The 18,249-nt window shown below is 40.1% G+C and overlaps 1 protein-coding gene across 1 annotated transcript in view; it reads left to right on the forward strand.

Moving 5' to 3' along the window:
- Positions 1–287: 287 nt before the first annotated feature.
- PITPNB (phosphatidylinositol transfer protein beta) overlaps positions 288–18,249 on the forward strand; it is a gene marked incomplete at both ends in the record, with an annotated part of 34,005 nt that continues 16,043 nt past the window's right edge. The window contains 7 exons of the mRNA XM_082007595.1: positions 288–307; positions 3,079–3,109; positions 3,991–4,136; positions 5,999–6,090; positions 6,690–6,697; positions 7,963–8,037; positions 9,253–9,336. Of these exons, the coding sequence (XP_081863721.1) occupies positions 288–307; positions 3,079–3,109; positions 3,991–4,136; positions 5,999–6,090; positions 6,690–6,697; positions 7,963–8,037; positions 9,253–9,336 (456 nt within the window). The remainder of the gene's footprint in view (positions 308–3,078; positions 3,110–3,990; positions 4,137–5,998; positions 6,091–6,689; positions 6,698–7,962; positions 8,038–9,252; positions 9,337–18,249) is intronic.

Genomic DNA, 18,249 nt, shown 5'->3' on the forward strand with positions numbered 1-18,249 from the left:
GGGCGGCACCGGGACGGAGCCGGGCTGGAGGCGCGTCCTGATTGGCTGCCTACGGGTGAGGTGGGGCGCTCGCGGGAGCTGCGCGCCCTCGGATTGGTGGTGGCCGGCGCAGGCGCGCCGCGCAGCGTGTCAGGGTACTGTCGGGTCAGGAGCGGGCGCGGGCACGCACGGCGCGGCGGGATTGAACGCGCCGGGCCGTGGGGGTGGGGCTTTCGCCGGAAGCGCGCAGTGCAGCATGGGCAGGCGGTGCCGGTCGCGCGTGCGCAGTGCGGTCCTGCGAGAGGAAGATGGTGCTGATCAAGGAATTGTGAGTCGGGGCTGAATTGCGGCCGAGGGGGTGGGGGCCGAACCGGCAGCAGTGGGCGCCTCCCGCGCCCCTTCTTCCCTGCCGTTCCGGGTGCCGCCGGGTGGGGCAGGGCCTGCTATGGCCCGCGCCCCGCTGGGCCTCCCTCGGCTCCGCTGCGCAGGGCGCCGGCAGCGCCGGGCCCTCCGCCTCGGCCGACCCGCGGGGCCTCGGCCGCTCCTTTCTCGCGGGCGGGCCCCGGTGCGGCGCCTCAAGGGACAGCGGCGTCCGGCGGCCGAGCGGGGGCGACGGGCGCGCCCCGGAACGCCGCACCCATCCGGGCCGGGATGCAGCCGACCCTGGGTGCGGGTCTGCTTTGTCCTTTCCTGCTGTTTCCGTGCGCCGGTACACTGCTTCACGCCGCGTGCCTTCAGCCTTAAGTAGCTGCTTGACACCAAGTGAATATACCATCGACTTCACACATACTTGAGCGCCTACTTTCAGTCCGGGAGATCCTGACTGGTAATCTCTGCCCCAGAGCAAGTGAGTTGTGTCCCCGCACAATGAGTTTCTCAGATTTATTCCCCTGGGGCTAGTGTTTTACGAAGGCGGCAATATGACCTATCAGCAAAGCTGACAGATATTGTAGGGATTGCTGTATCTCAGGAGCTTTTGAATGGAGACCCCGTTCGGCTTAGAAAGGAACTCAAGTGGGAGTGGTGACGGTCCTGGAGTGGTGTCAGTGTCCTTCATTGCTCTGCAGTTATCTTTTCTGGTGGTGCCGGGGACTTCATATTCTTGGGTAGATCTTTCCCTTAAGGTCTTCTGCCAGCAAACCACCAGCTGGTTTGTTCCATCCGCCCACCCCTTTGGCTTTGAATTACTTCAAAGTCTAATAATAGGTACCCTCTGCTGTGGTAGTAAAGGCAATGTGTATGTTCAAAATAAAAGCAGCAAATGTGTGTATGAGTTTCCAAGCAGGCTTCCAAGGATACTTCAGACATTTGCCTGAACTTCAGAGAGTAGATGCAAATGGACAGGACAGGTGCCAGTGCTGTATCTGGCAGCGCAGCGTGCCGAACCAAGTGTCCTGCTGTTCTTGCCTTTTAGTGAGAGCTTGCACCAGTCCTCGTAGGAGAAGCTGTCTATCTGTCTTGCATTTCCTGCAAGATAATGGTGGGCTATATTTATAAGTTCTCATCAGATTTCTTTGCTACTCAGCTCTTTTGAATTATTGCATTGTTTATCTGTCATCATTCTTAAATTAAAAAAAAAACCTTGTTCCTTACAATTTTTTAATTTGTCACCTTTCCTTGTACCTGTATGTTTGCTGTGTTTTCCTGATGATACTCCTATTTTATATATTGTCCTGTTAAAGACTAAAGCCGAAGTTGCCCAAAACTTTCCTCTACAGCCTTGCAAGCCACAAGTGCATCCTCTAGGTATTGAGTCAGCATCTGCTAACGCCAAGACAGCTGTCTTCTGTCACTACTGGTCTTGCTAGGAAGCTTTAAAAAATGTTTAAGGACCTTCTTTTTATCAGGTAAAATGAGGTATAATAGGGCTCCTTATTTTATTTTGCCTGCCATTCGGCAGTTCTGTGTTTGGATGCAAGCTCTGCTTTCAGCCTGACACTTCCGACATTTGAGGCTGATTATGTTTTTCTCAGTTTCTCTCTAAAGGTTTCACAGTTTAAATAAAACTATTTCAGTGAGGTACATAGTAGACTAAAATTGAAAAATCTTTATCCAGGGATAAAGAAGTTGTTGCATGGAAATTGCAAGACTGAATTTGATCCGGAAGGGTGATTGTTCCTGTCTCCTCAAGGTTGCTGCATTTTCTGACATGCAGGGGGGTGTAGGGCACCCAGGCTGCTGAAGTCGTTCTCATAGTAGTACCTAAACAAAAACATATCACGCTCACTGTTCATGAAGTACAGATGCAGCACGGGGTAGCAAGAGTTGAATCAGTTAACTATAACTTTCTTCCTCTCTAGAACAGTAAACAGGCTTAACTTACATTCACGCTTTCAGGAGGATTGTGTTGCATTGAATCTGAATGGCCATAAGGTTGTCAGTAAAGGAGGTAACATCACTTAAAAACCCTAGAAACAATGCAGTTGTTCCATGATGTTGTTTTGCAACAATAATGATGTGCATCATCTTTGTCCATTTTATTATGTAAGGTGAAACTGAAAAATACTGTCTGTGCAGTGTACTGTTGCTGTGAAAAATCGACTTCTGCAGCCCCTGATGTTGCTGTTAACTGTACAGTGTATTGTATTAGAATGAAACTGTTGGCCTAAAACGCGCTTGCTAAATGCTACCTAAATGGGATATGAGCTGTGGTTGCTTTTTAAATGATTCATAACTGCTGTAATTGCCAAAATTCATTTGTAGGCTCTGAGGGCCTGCACGTTAGTCCTCCTTTTAAATTATATAGATGGGACTGCTTACTGTGTAACACATGAAAAAAGCTCACACCTCAAAATTTAAACAAATACAACATTGTGGCAGAGCTGGAAGTAGATCCTAGATTTCCTGGCTCTTCTCTGCAGCTTCTAACGTTCTTAACCCCCTTTTTTTTTTTTTCTTTTGTAACATATCTGTCATTCAATTTTACTTGGGTTTGTTGCATTATATCCATTAAAGACTTACTGTCACAGATTAAAAAAAAACTTGAATTAACTCATTTTGACACTTCTTTCTTGAATGTCTGTGTTATAGTTTATATCTGTTATCTGCAGGTGAAGCCTAATTATTAATTTTGTTGAATTTGCTCTTTTCCTCTTTCAGCCGAGTGGTTTTACCTTGTTCAGTGCAAGAGGTATGTCCTCATCCTACCTGCTTTTGTTTTCGCGTCATGAGTAGGAATATGTTAGTGTCTTATTTAAACCTGACTAGCCTGGATCCAAATGTTTCCTGTGCTGTGTGCCCACCAGTCTGCCACAGGTAAGTTACCACATGCATAAGCCACCAGTCAAGCAGAGTTAGCCTCTTTCAGAGCAATGGATTTCAAACGAGGCAAATGCCTGCAGGCAAAGAACCTTTAGTTGTTTCTGAGCCACTCCACGGCTTACAAGCAAGAAAAGAAAGTTGTGCAATTCTGCACAGCAGCAGAATTTTCCTGCTGATGGAGGCATTGAGTGACTCCAGGCCTTTTCCTGAAGGCAAAGGTAGGTATCACCTTCCAAGATTTGAAGCCAGCAATTTAAATGGCACTGAGATGCATTTAAATGAAAGTCACAATAGGATGTCTAAACATACCTGTGAGGGAAAATGCTACGCTTCCTTTCTTCTACAGTTTACATTTTATGGGTCCTGTGAGGGGAGTATCTAGTTGGTTAGAAGTATGAATTTGAGAGGCTTAGGGCTGGAAATTAGTAATTTGAAAATCTTGTAAACTAAAAATTATGTTTCTTGCCTTGCTTTTAGGATGAGAAAAATGAAGAATAACATATTTTGTATGCTATACCAAAGTGTTGCATTATGTGAAACAAGCTGAGTATAGACCTGGTACTTGTGAACTACAGATAAATTTTGCCAGCAGATTGTCATAGTTTACTAATTTTTTTATATGGTGTATTTTACTTTCCTGATAATTTTGCTTGTATTGCCAAATTTTCACTGAAAACAGCTAATTTATTTTATGCATTAAAAGTTTTGGCCACCTTTAATACTGAAATTTTGCTTCTCTTAACTTTTCAGTATCAAGTTGGGCAACTTTATTCTGTGGCAGAAGCTAGCAAAAATGAAACAGGAGGTGGTGAAGGAATTCAAGTCTTAAAAAATGAGCCTTATGAAAAGGATGGTGAGAAGGGACAATATACTCACAAAATCTATCATTTAAAGAGGTGAGAAAAACATTGATGCATATTATGGTCACTTGGTTTTGAGCAAGAAGTGTTTAAAAGTAAGGGTGGCCTTCCATTGTTTACTATTCTGGGGTACTTGTGTTTTTCTGCCACTCTTTAATTTGCTCAATTGTGCATGAATGCTCTGGTGAGTGGGAAAACATGAAATACAGTGGATTTTAAGTATATGGGATAGAGTACTGGAGAACCATGCAAAATGTCCAATCTGTGAATAGCCAAATGCATCTCTAAGTAGGAATAATTTGAATTCTTAGTATATGACTGAAATGATGGGTTGGTATCACAGATGCTTTGTAGGATAGCCCAAAGATAGAGAAGTATAGAGAAAGGAGAATGATTATTGCATTATAAAGGAAGAATGTTGTTATTTGATCTGGTATTTAAGAAGGAGTTCTTATTACCTGAATGCTCTTTAAAAACACTCTATAAGGCACTACACAAGTTCTTGTGGTGTGGTATGGTAGTGTTTTTCTGAGAGAGAATGAGTAAGGTAAAGAATATTTTCAGAAGTTACATGCATTGTGGAGTGGGTAAAACCTGAGTTTTCCTTATAACTGACACAAATGGGGTCTGAACCTCTAGGGATTAATAGTCGATCTTACAGTACCATAAAGGTAGCCATAGTGCTAGAATTTTCAATATGAACAGGTTTAGTATTCCAGATGTTTATAATTGGAGAGAAAAGATCTAAAAAGTTGAAGAACTGAATATGTTTGTAGTTGGCTACCCATGGGGGAGGCACAAAGATGAGGTGGGAATAAATGCTGTACAGTAGTACTGTTCAAAAGCATCTGAATGTTTAGTGTCTCGGCAATGTGAAAGTAAACGTGAAGACAAACTTTCTTCAGGGCTGTGTTATGTAGGATTGTTGCATGCAAGGTATGGATCGTAACTCCTTTTGTTTGGCTTTGGACATTGGGCTTCCAGATGTGCACAAACTAGAGAGAAACCAGAGGGCAGAAAGTAGTGTGGGCAGCATGACTCGTGTGGAAGCACTGAAAGAATTGTGCTTGCTTATTTTGGAAGAAGAGAAGTCACAGATCAATGGGACATAAGGCTTCTGCAATATGAAAAAGTTGGGTTTTTTCCTTGAATCTAAAAGAAAAAAGGACAGGAACTTATTCACCATCCTTGGAGAAAAATTGAGTATGGAACGCTTACATAGATTGAACTCTCTCTGTCCTTTACACGCGTGTGTACATGTAGTTTGTTTAAACTCACCTACTGAAGGGTACTAGCCTCAGGTATTCTCCTAGGTAATACCAAATTTCTCTTATATCAGATTTTATTACTTTTTTCCCAAGCATCCAATTTTTGGCAACTGTCCATTGGACTAGAGAGAGCAATTGTTATCAGAGATGGTAATTCTACTACTTATGGTGAGCTGCAGTTTTCCATTTCAGGCATGGTTGAAATAGTTGAATGGCCTTCCATCCAGGCTGCAGGCTAGCCAAGTTACAGGCTTGCTTACTGATGAACCTGCAGTTCTGCTAGAGAGCTTGAAGGCGAGATCTCTCGGGCAGCGCTCTCCCTCAACAGTTGTCCTTGCTGTTCTTGAAGAGAAAAGAAAGCATAGCTTTCATTGTGATCATCGTGCTTCCAAAATTATTTCCAGCTCACTCTCAATTATCTTATTATTACTTCCCCCATTTTTTTTCTTAATTATTTTGTGATCAGTAACATCATTGGAGTTCCTGCATATTTAATTGTGCATAACTTGTACGTTATAACCTTTAAAGTGCTTAGATAGAATGTGCCTTTCTTACTGGAGTGGAAGAGATCGATGAGGAATTTCAGCTGGCAAAAATTTTAAAAATGTTGTCAACACTTGTTTTTCACAGTAAAGTTCCTGGTTTTGTAAGGATGATTGCTCCAGAAGGCTCCCTGGTGTTCCATGAGAAGGCTTGGAATGCATATCCATACTGTAGAACAAGTAGGTCTCCCGTTGTCTGTTTTGCTGTCAGTGTTCAGTCGAGGGATGGCCTTAAGTGGTTTAGGGGAAAAGAGGGTGCCATCAAGTGGAAAATGCATTTCAAATTTTGATGTTGCATTTGTGAGATCTCTTCTGAAAAGGAGAGCTGCTTCTGAAGAGCAGCTTCAATGGACCAATTTACTGGTTCCTACAGAGTCTTAGTATCCAGTGTCCCTAAGGTAAGACTGAAGAGGTGATTCTCTTAAGGTCTAGAACAGATCCTGTTTGAAAAGAATTTAACTCTTCATAGTCTGTTAGAATAAGGTGACTGCTTTATTGTAATAATTATAATTGTGTAAGTTTCAAGAGTAGGCTCTATTTCTTTTGTGTTTCTGTCTAAGAATTTGAAGTATCTTATAACAAACTTCTAAGGTTAAGGCTAGCAAGTCAATGTCTGCTGAACTCTGCTGACTTCATGCACACAAATGCTGTTAGACTAATTTTGAATGTTTCTTGTACTGTGAAGCAATCATTATATGTGAGACTTTTCAGAAATGATTGTATCTAATAACACTTTATGTTTCCTTTTCATTTTCATTGCATGTGTTTCCAATGACCAGTTGTCACAGTGAGTATTTGAATTACTATCAGTCCTATGTTGGGTTTTTTTAAATATATTTTATCTGTTATTACTGCTACAATTGACTCTGACTCCAGCAAGCTAGCTCCAACCTTTTATATAAGCCTTGCCATGGTTCCTGGTATGAAGCTCCTTGTTACTTTATTTATCTGCACATGGCTATAATTAGAAAGAACTGTAATTTGTCAGAGAAATGCTTTCATTTTTTACATCTCTTTATGCCTTTACTTACTATTACAGGTGCATAATGTCTGTCCTGGTAAGACCTAATGTTTAAAAAAAAGAAAAAATAAAAAAAAAGCCAAATCAGAGGTTTCTACACTCTTGAATGCAGGAAAAGCAATGAAATAAAATCAGTCCCTAACTGTCTGAAATCCCATTTCTGTAAAGTGAAATCCTGGCCCCATTAAAATGGGTTAACTGAGAATCTAAATGGGTCATCATAGCTGGGGGCTTGGAGTTTTTTGGGTTTTATTTGAGATGCATGGGAGAGAGATCATTAAGATTTTATTTCCCCATGTATATTTTTTGGTGACCTGTTTAAGGCAGCTTCTAAGTTTAATGTTCATTTGCTTTATCTGCTCACTTCCAACCTTTATTTAGATTGTCACTAAGTGGATGCAGCATAAGGAGTAACTAATGAGTCTGTGAACTGTTTAGCTTGACTCATCACGATACATGTGCACACTGGTGTGTGCTTTCTTAATTCTGCAATTACAAGTGTTCTGTGCTCGTCTTTAGACATACAATTTAGTGGTAGCTGGACCTTTAGGATCATAATTGTGCGATACAGGAACATCTAATGTTAATTGGCTATTACCCCTGCATCTCAGGATAGTCTCATTTATTAAAAATATCATGTAAATGTATTTTAGTTGTTTTGTCTTAATGGCAGTATTAATAATTTGAAAATTACTTCAACATAGAGGTAAAGAATTTCAGGGTTGAGGAAGAAGGGTGGTAAATGACAGTGTTATTTCTATTTGTATGCACAAAGTTACAGAGTTGGATTTCTCAAACATGACTGGTTTTAATTTAGTACTTACTGCTGTAGCTGATACTTAAGATTTAGATACTAGTTATCTCATTGTACCTGTTTCTGTGTGTAGGTAAGGGGGCTGTTTCTTTTATCATTTAAATAGAATGTGTTGCTAGTCAAGGCTTAGTAGTGACTCATATGTAAATACCATTTACCTAAACTTTAGGCAGCGTGCTGTAATCAGACTCACGCTTTTGGATTTTAATTCTTACAGAACGAATACATGAAAGATGACTTCTTCATAAAAATTGAAACCTGGCATAAACCAGATTTGGGGACATCAGACAACGTGAGTTACGATTTGGATACCAAGCATTAGCAATATTTTTAACACATAGTCATCCAGATAAAGTATTCTGTACCTCATAACGGTGGATAATTACTGCATAAAGTCAAAGTCCTACTGGTGATTAATGTAAAACAAGAAAAGTATTATTCAAATCCTTCTAAGGTGGTCAAGCTGACTCGCATAACAAAATGCAAGAACAAGAAGAAGTTTTTATTTTTTATGTTGAGGTCAATGCAGATGCTTGATTCTTACCCAAATATTTAAATAGGTTTTCAGTAAGTTCTTTTTAATTTGATGTTCTTTTACTTTAGACATGCTAGTGCTGCTTAGGCTGACAAGTTTGTTTGAAAACAGGTTTTGCAAGGCTATTGGATTTTATCTGTGTACAATTCTATGGAGTTATGTATTGAAGCTGCTTCTGTAAATTTTCCAGGCTGGTGATACTGTTGTTTTCCTCCCTAGACAGTTGATTCAGTTCACAGGTCTCTTCAGGACATTTTTTTAATCAATAGTGGCAAACTATTGATAGTTTTGTCACAAAATAGTGACAAAATCCACGAAGGAATAGCTGTCGGTATATTTTCAGTGCTTGGGTGAACTGTAGCACTGGATGTACTACAGAGTCACTGTTTTGTAGCACTGGATATGCTGCAGAGAAGGAGGAGAGTATTTCTTGGACAGCTCTGCTTGCTCTAATTGTAAGTTTAGGTATCCCTGATAGACTACAGGTGTGAAGCTGATTACATCTTCATACCACACACATTTCATCTGGTTCATATTAAAGGCAGCCCTGTGATTTTGGGAACCTACTAAATTTAGTCAGGTTATTGAAACCTGCCATATTTGCACTTTGGAATTTGTGCGGCTTCTTTCAAGATCAAAACACTCACGCAGATTACTAAATGGGTTTGTTTCTAATTAGAACTTGATTTTATTAGCTCTGACAAATGTGACAGAAGAATACAACTTAATCTTAAATCCAGGTTTCCTGAATGCGCAATAACTGAAGGCTTTGTGGTGGTTTAAAATTGGTTAGTGAGTGAATTAAACTGTAACTGTGGAGATTATTCCCTTTTAGAAAGGCAGAGGAAGGAAGGATAGGTTTTGAGAACAGTGTCTTTATGAAGTCCAGAAAAAATCCATGGCGCACATACGTCCTGCGTAAGGTGCACCGCTGTATAAGCATGGAAAACATTCCTTCTTCTCTTTTTGCAGGTGCACAATTTAGATCCAAACACATGGAAAAGTGTTGAAGTTGTCCATATTGACATTGCAGATAGAACTCAAGTAGAACCAGGAGTAAGTAAATGCTCTGCTATTGTGATATGGATGTAGCATGCAGCTAATCCTATTGATGCTTTGTGTTGATTGTGAATAAACTAAAATGGTATGCATTTTACCCAACAGATAAATTAAAATTGTCTTGAATAGAATCATTCATTCCAAAATCCCACACTTACTAAATGCATTTACAACTTCAGTCTACTGAATTTGACTTCTAGTTGCACAACTAAGACATGAAGGGCAACAGTTTTAGCACAAGGTAGTTTTTACTTTTAATTGTAGATAAAGTAATTAATTTGGTCAAGCAAGCATTTTATATGCTCGTCTTGGTGTGTGAGACCAAGCGCAAGAATCTATCCCAGCTGCATGACAGAGCACAGTGTCTTCACCAAGCTACTCCCGTGCTTCTGCTGCTATTTCTTGGTTACAAATTCTTTAAATTAAATTCTGTCCCTCCACACATCCTTTGCTCTAGGCTTATGGCAGTCTCAAGAGGATTGGTCAGGTTTTGCCATTTAAATCTGTGGGGGTTTTATTTTTAACTTTGTTCGTCAGAATAGTTCTCAAGACATGAACTGCTCATCTCTTCTGAAAGCTGTGCGATCACTTTTTCTGTTTCATCTTTAGTGATTGCTTGTGCAAACATAAGTGTCCTTGATACACCCAGAAGTCTATCCATAGGAGTCTGTGGTCTTTTGCCTGAGAACTTGAAGCTTAATATCTTAGTATAAGAAGCAAATATTTAGAAGGACAGATTTTGTTAGTAAGAGCACATGGTTACTCGGTGAATTTGTACACAGAGCATAGCTATAGATTTGGAAGGAGTATCTTCACCAGGATTGTGTGGAATCTGTGTTAGCTTGCTTACATATGTGTTGGAAAAGTAAGCAGCTAGATGAAGTGAGTATGGCAAAGTTTAGTGCTGGGCGTGCACGCTTTCAACTTGCCTTTCCAATAGCGCTTTGCACAGAAAAGATAGTGGTACCCTGAATCTGATCATATCAAATTCTACTGAGATAAATACATGAAGAGATTTCTAGTTAAGCTTTATCTGCTGTAGCAGGACACTTAATATTTGTAATAGTTCCCATTCTTTTCCTCTCTGTTGTCAATTTTTTGTTAACCAGCTCATAGTTAGTTGTTTTGGAAGGGACTTTCAAAGACTATCTAGTCCAACCCCCCTGCCATGGACAGGGACATCTTTCACTAGATCGGGTTGCTCAAAGCCTTATCCAGCCTGACCTGAACGCTTCCAGAGAGGGGGCATCCACACCTTCTTTGAGCAACCTGTTCCAGTGTCTCGCCACCCTCATTGTAAAAAATTTCTTCCTTATATCTAGTCTAAATCTACCCTCTCTCAGTTTAAAAAAATGTTGCCTCTTGTCCCGTCACTACAGGCCTTGGTAAAAAGTCTTTCTCCATCTTTCTTATGAGCCCCCTTTCTGTATTGAAAGGCTGCAGTGAGGTCTCTCCAGAACCTTCATGTCTCCAGGCTGAACAACCCCAACTCTCTCAGCCTTTCTTCACAGCAGAGGTGTCCCAGCCCTCAGAGAATTTTCATGGCCCTCCTCTGGACCCTCTCTAACAGATCGATGTTTGTCTTGTGCTGGGGACCCCAGAGCTGGACACGGTGTTCCACCTGGGGTCTCACAAGAGCAGAGCTCAGGGGCATCATCAGCTCCCTTGACCTGCTGGCCACACTTCTTTTGATGCAGCCCAGGATATGGTTGGCCTTGTGGGCTGCGAGTGCACATTGCCGGCTCATGTCCAATTTTTCATCGTGTATATGATTGATCTGAGTAAGAAGGTAGGTTATGTTGATTTTAGATGCTGGTTTATGCAACTTCAGAGGGCAGCTTCACCGTACTTACTCGTGTGCCTGTCTTTCTTCCTCGTTATTACTGCTTTTGCTTTCTACACATCTTTATCTACTGGGCTTGTTGTCTGGTTTGTTTAATTGTAACAGCTGGACTATTCCATGTATGGTCATTTATTTTTGGATAGTAGGAAAATGGTATGTACTGATATCGACACTTACCAATTTGTGTTTATACAGTAAATTTGGTTGTCTCAGTTTTGTGCAAGGAGACGCTCTTTATACTATTTAATTGTTATTTTCTGAAAATAAGTACTTGAATATCCTGCATTATGCGGAGAAGGAAAGTAGAGGAAAGGAGGGGGAAGGTTTCTCCTTCAAAAATTTCCATTTGCATTACCAACGTAGGTTTATAACCTGCACTGTTGCTTAACTGATGTTTAACAGATGACCTGTGGATTTACATGTGTGAAAATACATTGTTTGGAGACCCTCCCTGTAAACCAAATTAAATGTGTCTTGCCTATTTTAATGCAGCGAGGAATCGTTTTGCTGCCCCTTGTTCTTTCAGACATTCAATATGACCTTAGAGCTGAACTGGCAGGTAAATGTATGTTCTGCATTCCCTATTCCGTGCCTGGAATTGTGGCAGAAAACTACAGCGCTGTCATCTGTCAGAGTGCTTGCTTGATCACAGTATGTGTAAACAAAAGGTTGTGCTTATTACTGTGTGTTGAACTTAAGTATTTATTCTGTTTGAAGTCCTCTTATTGAACAGCACTGCTTATGCTGTATGCCCTCTTGCACTACCAGATTACATGGCCTGCCTTTGATACTGCCCGTTTCCGTTGTACTGAAGACGGACAGGTAGTGGTATGCCAAAAGAAGTTATGCTTTTGGCTCAGGACAAAGATCCATCTAACCTAGAATCCTGTTAGTGGCCAGTAGCAGATACTTGTGGAAGGATAAGAAACTGGGGTAAGTATAGAATACTGGAAGCTGGGAGATGCATACCTCTGAAAAATCAAGCTGTATTTAAAGGACTTCCAGAGCTAGTGCTTGTATCTGGCCTATTACGTTTATTAGCCACTTAGATGCCCATGAGCATTTTTGAACCTGTTTATACTTTTAGGTAATATACTACGTTTATAAACGGTAGCATACCTTTGAGGAATTTTTGGGGGAAGTTCAGCCACATCACAGTAACAAAATTGTCCTGACCTACATGCTTACTTTATGACTTCAGAGGAGGTTGCTGGTTTTGGAAAGTGTATGTCCCCTATGAAAGCATTAGCTGTTTTCCATGTGTTCTATTTGTCCAGAGGTTCTGTTCTGACAGTTTTGTCATCTTTTGTTCAGTGATACTAGAGCAGTCACTAGTTTACTCTGTCGGGTAGTTTCTGAAATCATGTTGTTACATGGCTTTTTATATGGGAAATAAATTCCCTTTCCCATATGTTGTTATATGGGAAAAGGAATAGTCAGTGTTGCTGAAGGAAGGTTTTGTTTGTACTTTTATTTTCTCAGTCATAGGTTTGCCTGGAAAAGCAACCCAAAGGTACTATCTTGGATAACATTGTGACTGAAAGACTGGAACTACATTTATAAGATCCAGCAATTTTGATAAAAATTTTTTCATATATTCAGGATTTATCCTTGTGTTCAGTGAATGAACCTTGTCCAAGCCATTGTAGTGTGGCAGTTACTTTAGTTTCAGAACTACAATCAGAGTAAATATAAAAATAGTAAATTTCTTTAAGATACTAATGGCATGCATATGCTACCTTATGCTCATTTAAGTATGTATATAAATAATTTGGCTGACGTCTGTGGCTTTCTTTAGACACAAATTTAACCCTGCCCTCTCTTAATCATCTCCAGCATACAGTCTATGTAGCTTTATATGATTTGTATATAAACATCACTTCCCAGGAGAGTAAAACTTTTTAAAGTCTAAGCAGAAGTGAACACTCAATTAACATCAGAAAATGCTGCATTTTTGTAAACAATTTCTAAGAAAGTAGAATGTAGTGCAAACAAAGAAATTGAAATCAGGTTTATAGCTATTTTTGTACAATGAAGAAATTAAATGTCTCGTTCTAGGTCGTAGTGGGTCTTAATTGTATTACTTGAAACAAAGCTCTAAAAATACAATTTTATACTCATCAGTCAAATTACTTAATGCATGCATTAAGTACTAGAGATACAGGATTTCTATGTGCTGTGCAGTAAGTACTATCCTTTGTTCTACAGTTTGAAGAAATATAATGGAATAGGAAATGCTCTTCTTTTGTAGTCTGTAAAAGTGCGTTAAATATTCTTGTGAGTGAAAGGAGCTCTTTTTCTGATAGGTAGATGTCCTCCATTTCAGGCTTAATTTATCATCTGACAGGGATCTAAAAAGTCCATATTATTAGTCCAGAAGCTTAGTATCATCATGTGTTTTATCGGTAACAGTCTCAGAACATCTTATCTAGATCACGAAGTTGACTCTGTGTATTAGCAAAAGGATCAGAATATATGTCTTAATTTCTTTTTAAAAAATCAAGAACATTTCTTTTTGAAGAAGCATGAGAAAACCCTATTGACTTAAACCAGGTTTTTGTTGGACTTCAGTTCTGCGGGTCTGTTTCATTTTGATGTCCAGGTGAGGCAGGTATGTGGATGTATGGACCGCTGCTGGTGCTCAGCTGGTGGATGATAACTAGACAGCTTTGGATCATGTGGTCATATCTTTATTCAGTAGTTGTTTCTCAAGTCTTGTGAAGCTCCGCTGTCAAACTGCCGTAGGTGTTTACAGTCTAGCCTGCAAAATTGCTGTGTGTTGAATAATGCTACAACGGGTATGGAGTGGTTAGTCTTTTTAGTTCGCTGCTGCTGAGGTGCAGTACTTGAGAGATCCAGGGGATTGTGGATCCTTTAATGTCCTTGACTTGTTTAGAAATTGTTAGTGATCAGAGTTCAGTCATCAAAAATGACAGTGTCTGGTGCTCAGAGCGCCTCCTGCAAGTGACCTATGGCTGTGTCCCTGGTCACCAGGGCTCTTTGAGGTGCCAGTATCCAGAGATATGCAGGAAAACAGACTGACTGCTACAGACCTGACTTTTCACCTCAAAGTGTTTTCTGCTTTGCCTTGGACTTTTGTATTATCCAAAAAGGCTTGTCTGAATTACTGAGTTTGAATAGATGAACTGTTCAACCTCCATCAGTACTTCTTTAGAATAAAGATGCAAAGGATTAAGTGTTTGCCCAGGTGATTGTTAGATGGCCCCATTACTTTTTCCCAATCTTCAACCTGCCTACAGAAACAGCCTTTCTTCATATTGGGATGTTACTTACTGGTTTGGAAAATAGCGTAACTTGTACATGCTTTGAATTTTGCTTAATTCCTTCAGTAGTGCCAGTGGTTTGCTGTTTCAAGTATGCATCTTAAACCGCACATCCCATGGATCAACCTATGTATGTATAAATAGGACTTATTTCTAGCTTACTAATGTTTTCCTCACCTCTTTGTGTTTCCTATCCCCTGACTAAGGCTTTTTTCATACTGTCCTGAGTGATTATAAATCTTTATATCTTTCAGACTGTCTCATAAAACAGTCTCTTTCATGGAGGCCTTTAACTTCTAGTGCACAGCACACCACCACAGTATACATCTGTGCTAATTTAACAAGGCTGATTTTATTTTTCATGTGAACCTTGGCATTCTTTCAGAGGTGATTTCAGGGGATAACTGATATCTGTCCTGTAGCTACAGGACTCTCTAAGGAGATAGAAATGACTGTAAGACATTTGTTATTAAAAGCTATTTAGCTAAACCTACCAAAAATACGCGAATGCTTTTCTTGCGTATTAGTTAAGTATACAGTAGTACACTGGAGATTGTATCAGTTATGAGACTTGGGAATCATACACTGAGTTGGGAATATGACATACTTTGATCAACCTGTTTTTGATCTTCTGTTGTGCTGTGAACGAGTATTCACAGAGCTGTGGATCATATTGGAGAAAAGTGCTAGTATGCGTTTCCTTCTGCAGTCAACTTTATGTGTGTTTTCTGCTCAATAACACTGATAGTATGTATATTCTCCTGTTTAAACTAACGCAATATTGGGTTGAAAAGCCAGAAATTGTGTCCACCTGCCTAGTCTTACGCCAATCTGTGTTCAGGAAGCTTTTTTCATTAATTTGTAGGTAAGACATCAGACTTGTATCATTTTTATGTTGGGTTCTAAAAGTTTTCTTGAAATCATTCTGTTCTGTATACATGCTTTCAGATTTTATACTACTTGATAGAGTGAACTATGAGCTACCAGCAATATTGTTATTTCTTTTAGCAGGTCTTAAAAATGAGGATAAGAATTGTAAAGAAGCACACGGATTCTGGGCTTATTACTTTATTGTATGTGGTTTACAGTCTCTCTAAATAATTCTTTATAATAGTTTGTTGCATGCATGCATATTATATTGAGATTTTGAGCAGAAACCGCCTATGAAACAATATTTGTGTATTTATTTGAAATGGTTTTTAGCTCCTCTACATTGTTATGCTGCTGCATAATGGTGTTTTGCCTGTCTAGCTTTCGAGAGGGCTTCGTGGTTTTTTAGCTGTAATATTTGTTCCAACAGCTGCCTGTTTTTCTTCCTAAGAAGGACTTGTTGCTGTCAGGAGTTAAGCTCTTGCTGCACAGATATTTTCCTTAAACTCTGAAAAAAACTGTTGTTTATTTGTATGTTGGCTCTAGTCCAGTCTTTTTCCTTGCATGCTGGCAGGGTTTGTGTATTGAGAAGGGTTCCTACAATGCTCTCTTGTCCATCTAGACTTTAATCTAGGCGGGGGGGTGTCTGTCTGTCTTTAATGGGATTTGGGTTAACTGAATCCTGAAAGGTCTTGGTTCAAAGCTTCTGTATGTGGTCTCTAGCATAGAAAACTTTACCATGACTCATCTATTTTCTTTGAATTTTTTGTTTTCACTTCTACATTTTACTGGTGGATAACTCCTTCACACCCCACGCCCCCCCCCCGCCGTGTTTCCAGCTGTGGGTCCTAAATGCAAGAGCACAGTTGCTTTTTACCTATAGCCCTGTGCAGTGAGATGGCAGTAGGATGGCAGAGAATGTTGTATTGTGTGGACTTGGGTGTTCCTATGGTATCCACTCAAATAATTCCACAAGATAAAACAGGCAGATCAAAGTTGTATATATAGGTGAGTTTAAATGCCAAAATGCCAAAACAGAGATTGCAGATGTAAGCAAAGTTCTTACACAATTACCAGAAAACTTGCTAAGGTATTTGAAAATTTGCATCCTACAGTGCATTTCTTGTGTGGTAAGCTTGTGTGGTACATACCATGGCATACAGGTATGAAGTACTTATAGAATCATAGAATAGTTTGGGCTGCAAGGGACCTTTTAAGGTCATCTAGTCCAACCTTCCTACAAATGAGCAGGGACATCATCAACTCGAGCAGATTGCTCAGAGCCCCGTCCAGCCTGGCCTGGGATCTTCCCAGGGATGGGGCATCCACCACCTCTCAGGGCCACCTGGGCCAGAGGTTCACCATCCTCATGGTGAAAAAGTTCTTCTTTATATCTAGTCTAAAGCTCCCCTCTTTTAATTTAAAACCCTTACCCCTTGTCCTATCACAACAGGCCCTGCTAAAAAGCCTGCCCCCATCTTTATCAGCCCCTCTCAGCCCTGGCAGCTGCAGTAAGGTCTCCCGGATCCTCCTCTGCTCCAGGCTGAGCCCCCCCAGCTCTCCCAGCCTGTCCTCCCAGCAGAGCTATTCCAGCCCTCAGAGCATTGCTGGGGCCTCCTCTGGCCCCGCTCCAGCAGGTCCGTGTCTCTCCTGTGCCGAGGGCTCCAGAGCTGGTGAGATATGAGATACCACGTGTTTTGTTAGTGAATGCAACTTTTAATATTAAAGTTTTAGAGGATTTTGGATGAACAGTCTGTTACTTAGGAATAGTGATGTTTGATGGTATTTTTTACTTTCTTTTTTTAAATTTTTTTGTTATTTTCTTAGAAAGGATGTTGCAATGCAAATGTAGAAATCACCAAGTATATTTCACTTTAATCATAGGGCAAGACCATTTATACTTCTGCATTATATAGAATGTGGAAGCTCTCTTTCTGGTGGAGAAAAGCCTTGCTTTCTAAAGTTTGTTTAGTTTTTTCTCAAGCAAGGATGCCAACTTCTTAAGTTTTGGATTTTTTTATTAATATTTTATGTAGATTTCGCATTGTAGTGCTTACAAAGGAAAGTAGATCAGTTAAACTGCTATATTTATAAGCATGCTTGGAACCGTTTTATTGCAGATTTTTGACAGTGCCTTATGGCAGCTTGTAGTGAGTGGAGGTGTTTCATCTTTGGTATGCATTTAGCCCTGGCTATCTTGCTGGTACTGTGAGGCATGTATTAGTCCCGTTAAAGCTTCTCAGAGTATGTTGATTCTTTCTTTGTTCCAGTTACTGGATACTACAGGACTGTAAAGAGTGATGGCAAGTACTTTGACGACAAATTTAGAGTGAAGGGTTTTTGATCTTTGGAATGGGTTTTGTCCCGGGTCTTATAAGCTAGTACAAAGGTACAGTCTAGTTAGAAGTCACGTTGGCTAGTCAAAATATGTGCACTTTATAATCCTATGCAGAGTGATTAATCCAGTCTCCTGTGGAGTTTTTTTTTTTACTGGCATTGACATTTTCAGATCGGACCAGAACAGTGTATTTTTTCCAGTAGTGATCAATGTTGGATGTTAAGGAAGGTGAAAACGCACTCTGCTGTTTACTCCCCGTGCTTCCCAAGTGGAACAGGTGTAGGAAGGGCTAGTTAGGCAGCAATTACATTCAATCTTGTCTAATTGGAACCAGGAGGCATGACAAATAATATAAATGTAACAATTACAATATATAAATAATAAATCTATTTATATTGTTTCATGCGAAATAGTAAGTACATTATAATAAAGTGTAAGTAATATAAGTATAAATAATATTACAAACAAATTCACCATCTCTGTAATACTGTAGCATTATTATTACCTTTCCACTTAGAAAACAAAACATCTCTTCCCTATCTTTTTATGCCTTTTGGTTCCTCCACATGTTATTG

The sequence above is a fragment of the Phaethon aethereus genome (assembly GCF_964289735.1).
Source record: "Phaethon aethereus genome assembly, chromosome: 17".
NCBI lineage: Eukaryota > Metazoa > Chordata > Aves > Phaethontiformes > Phaethontidae > Phaethon > Phaethon aethereus.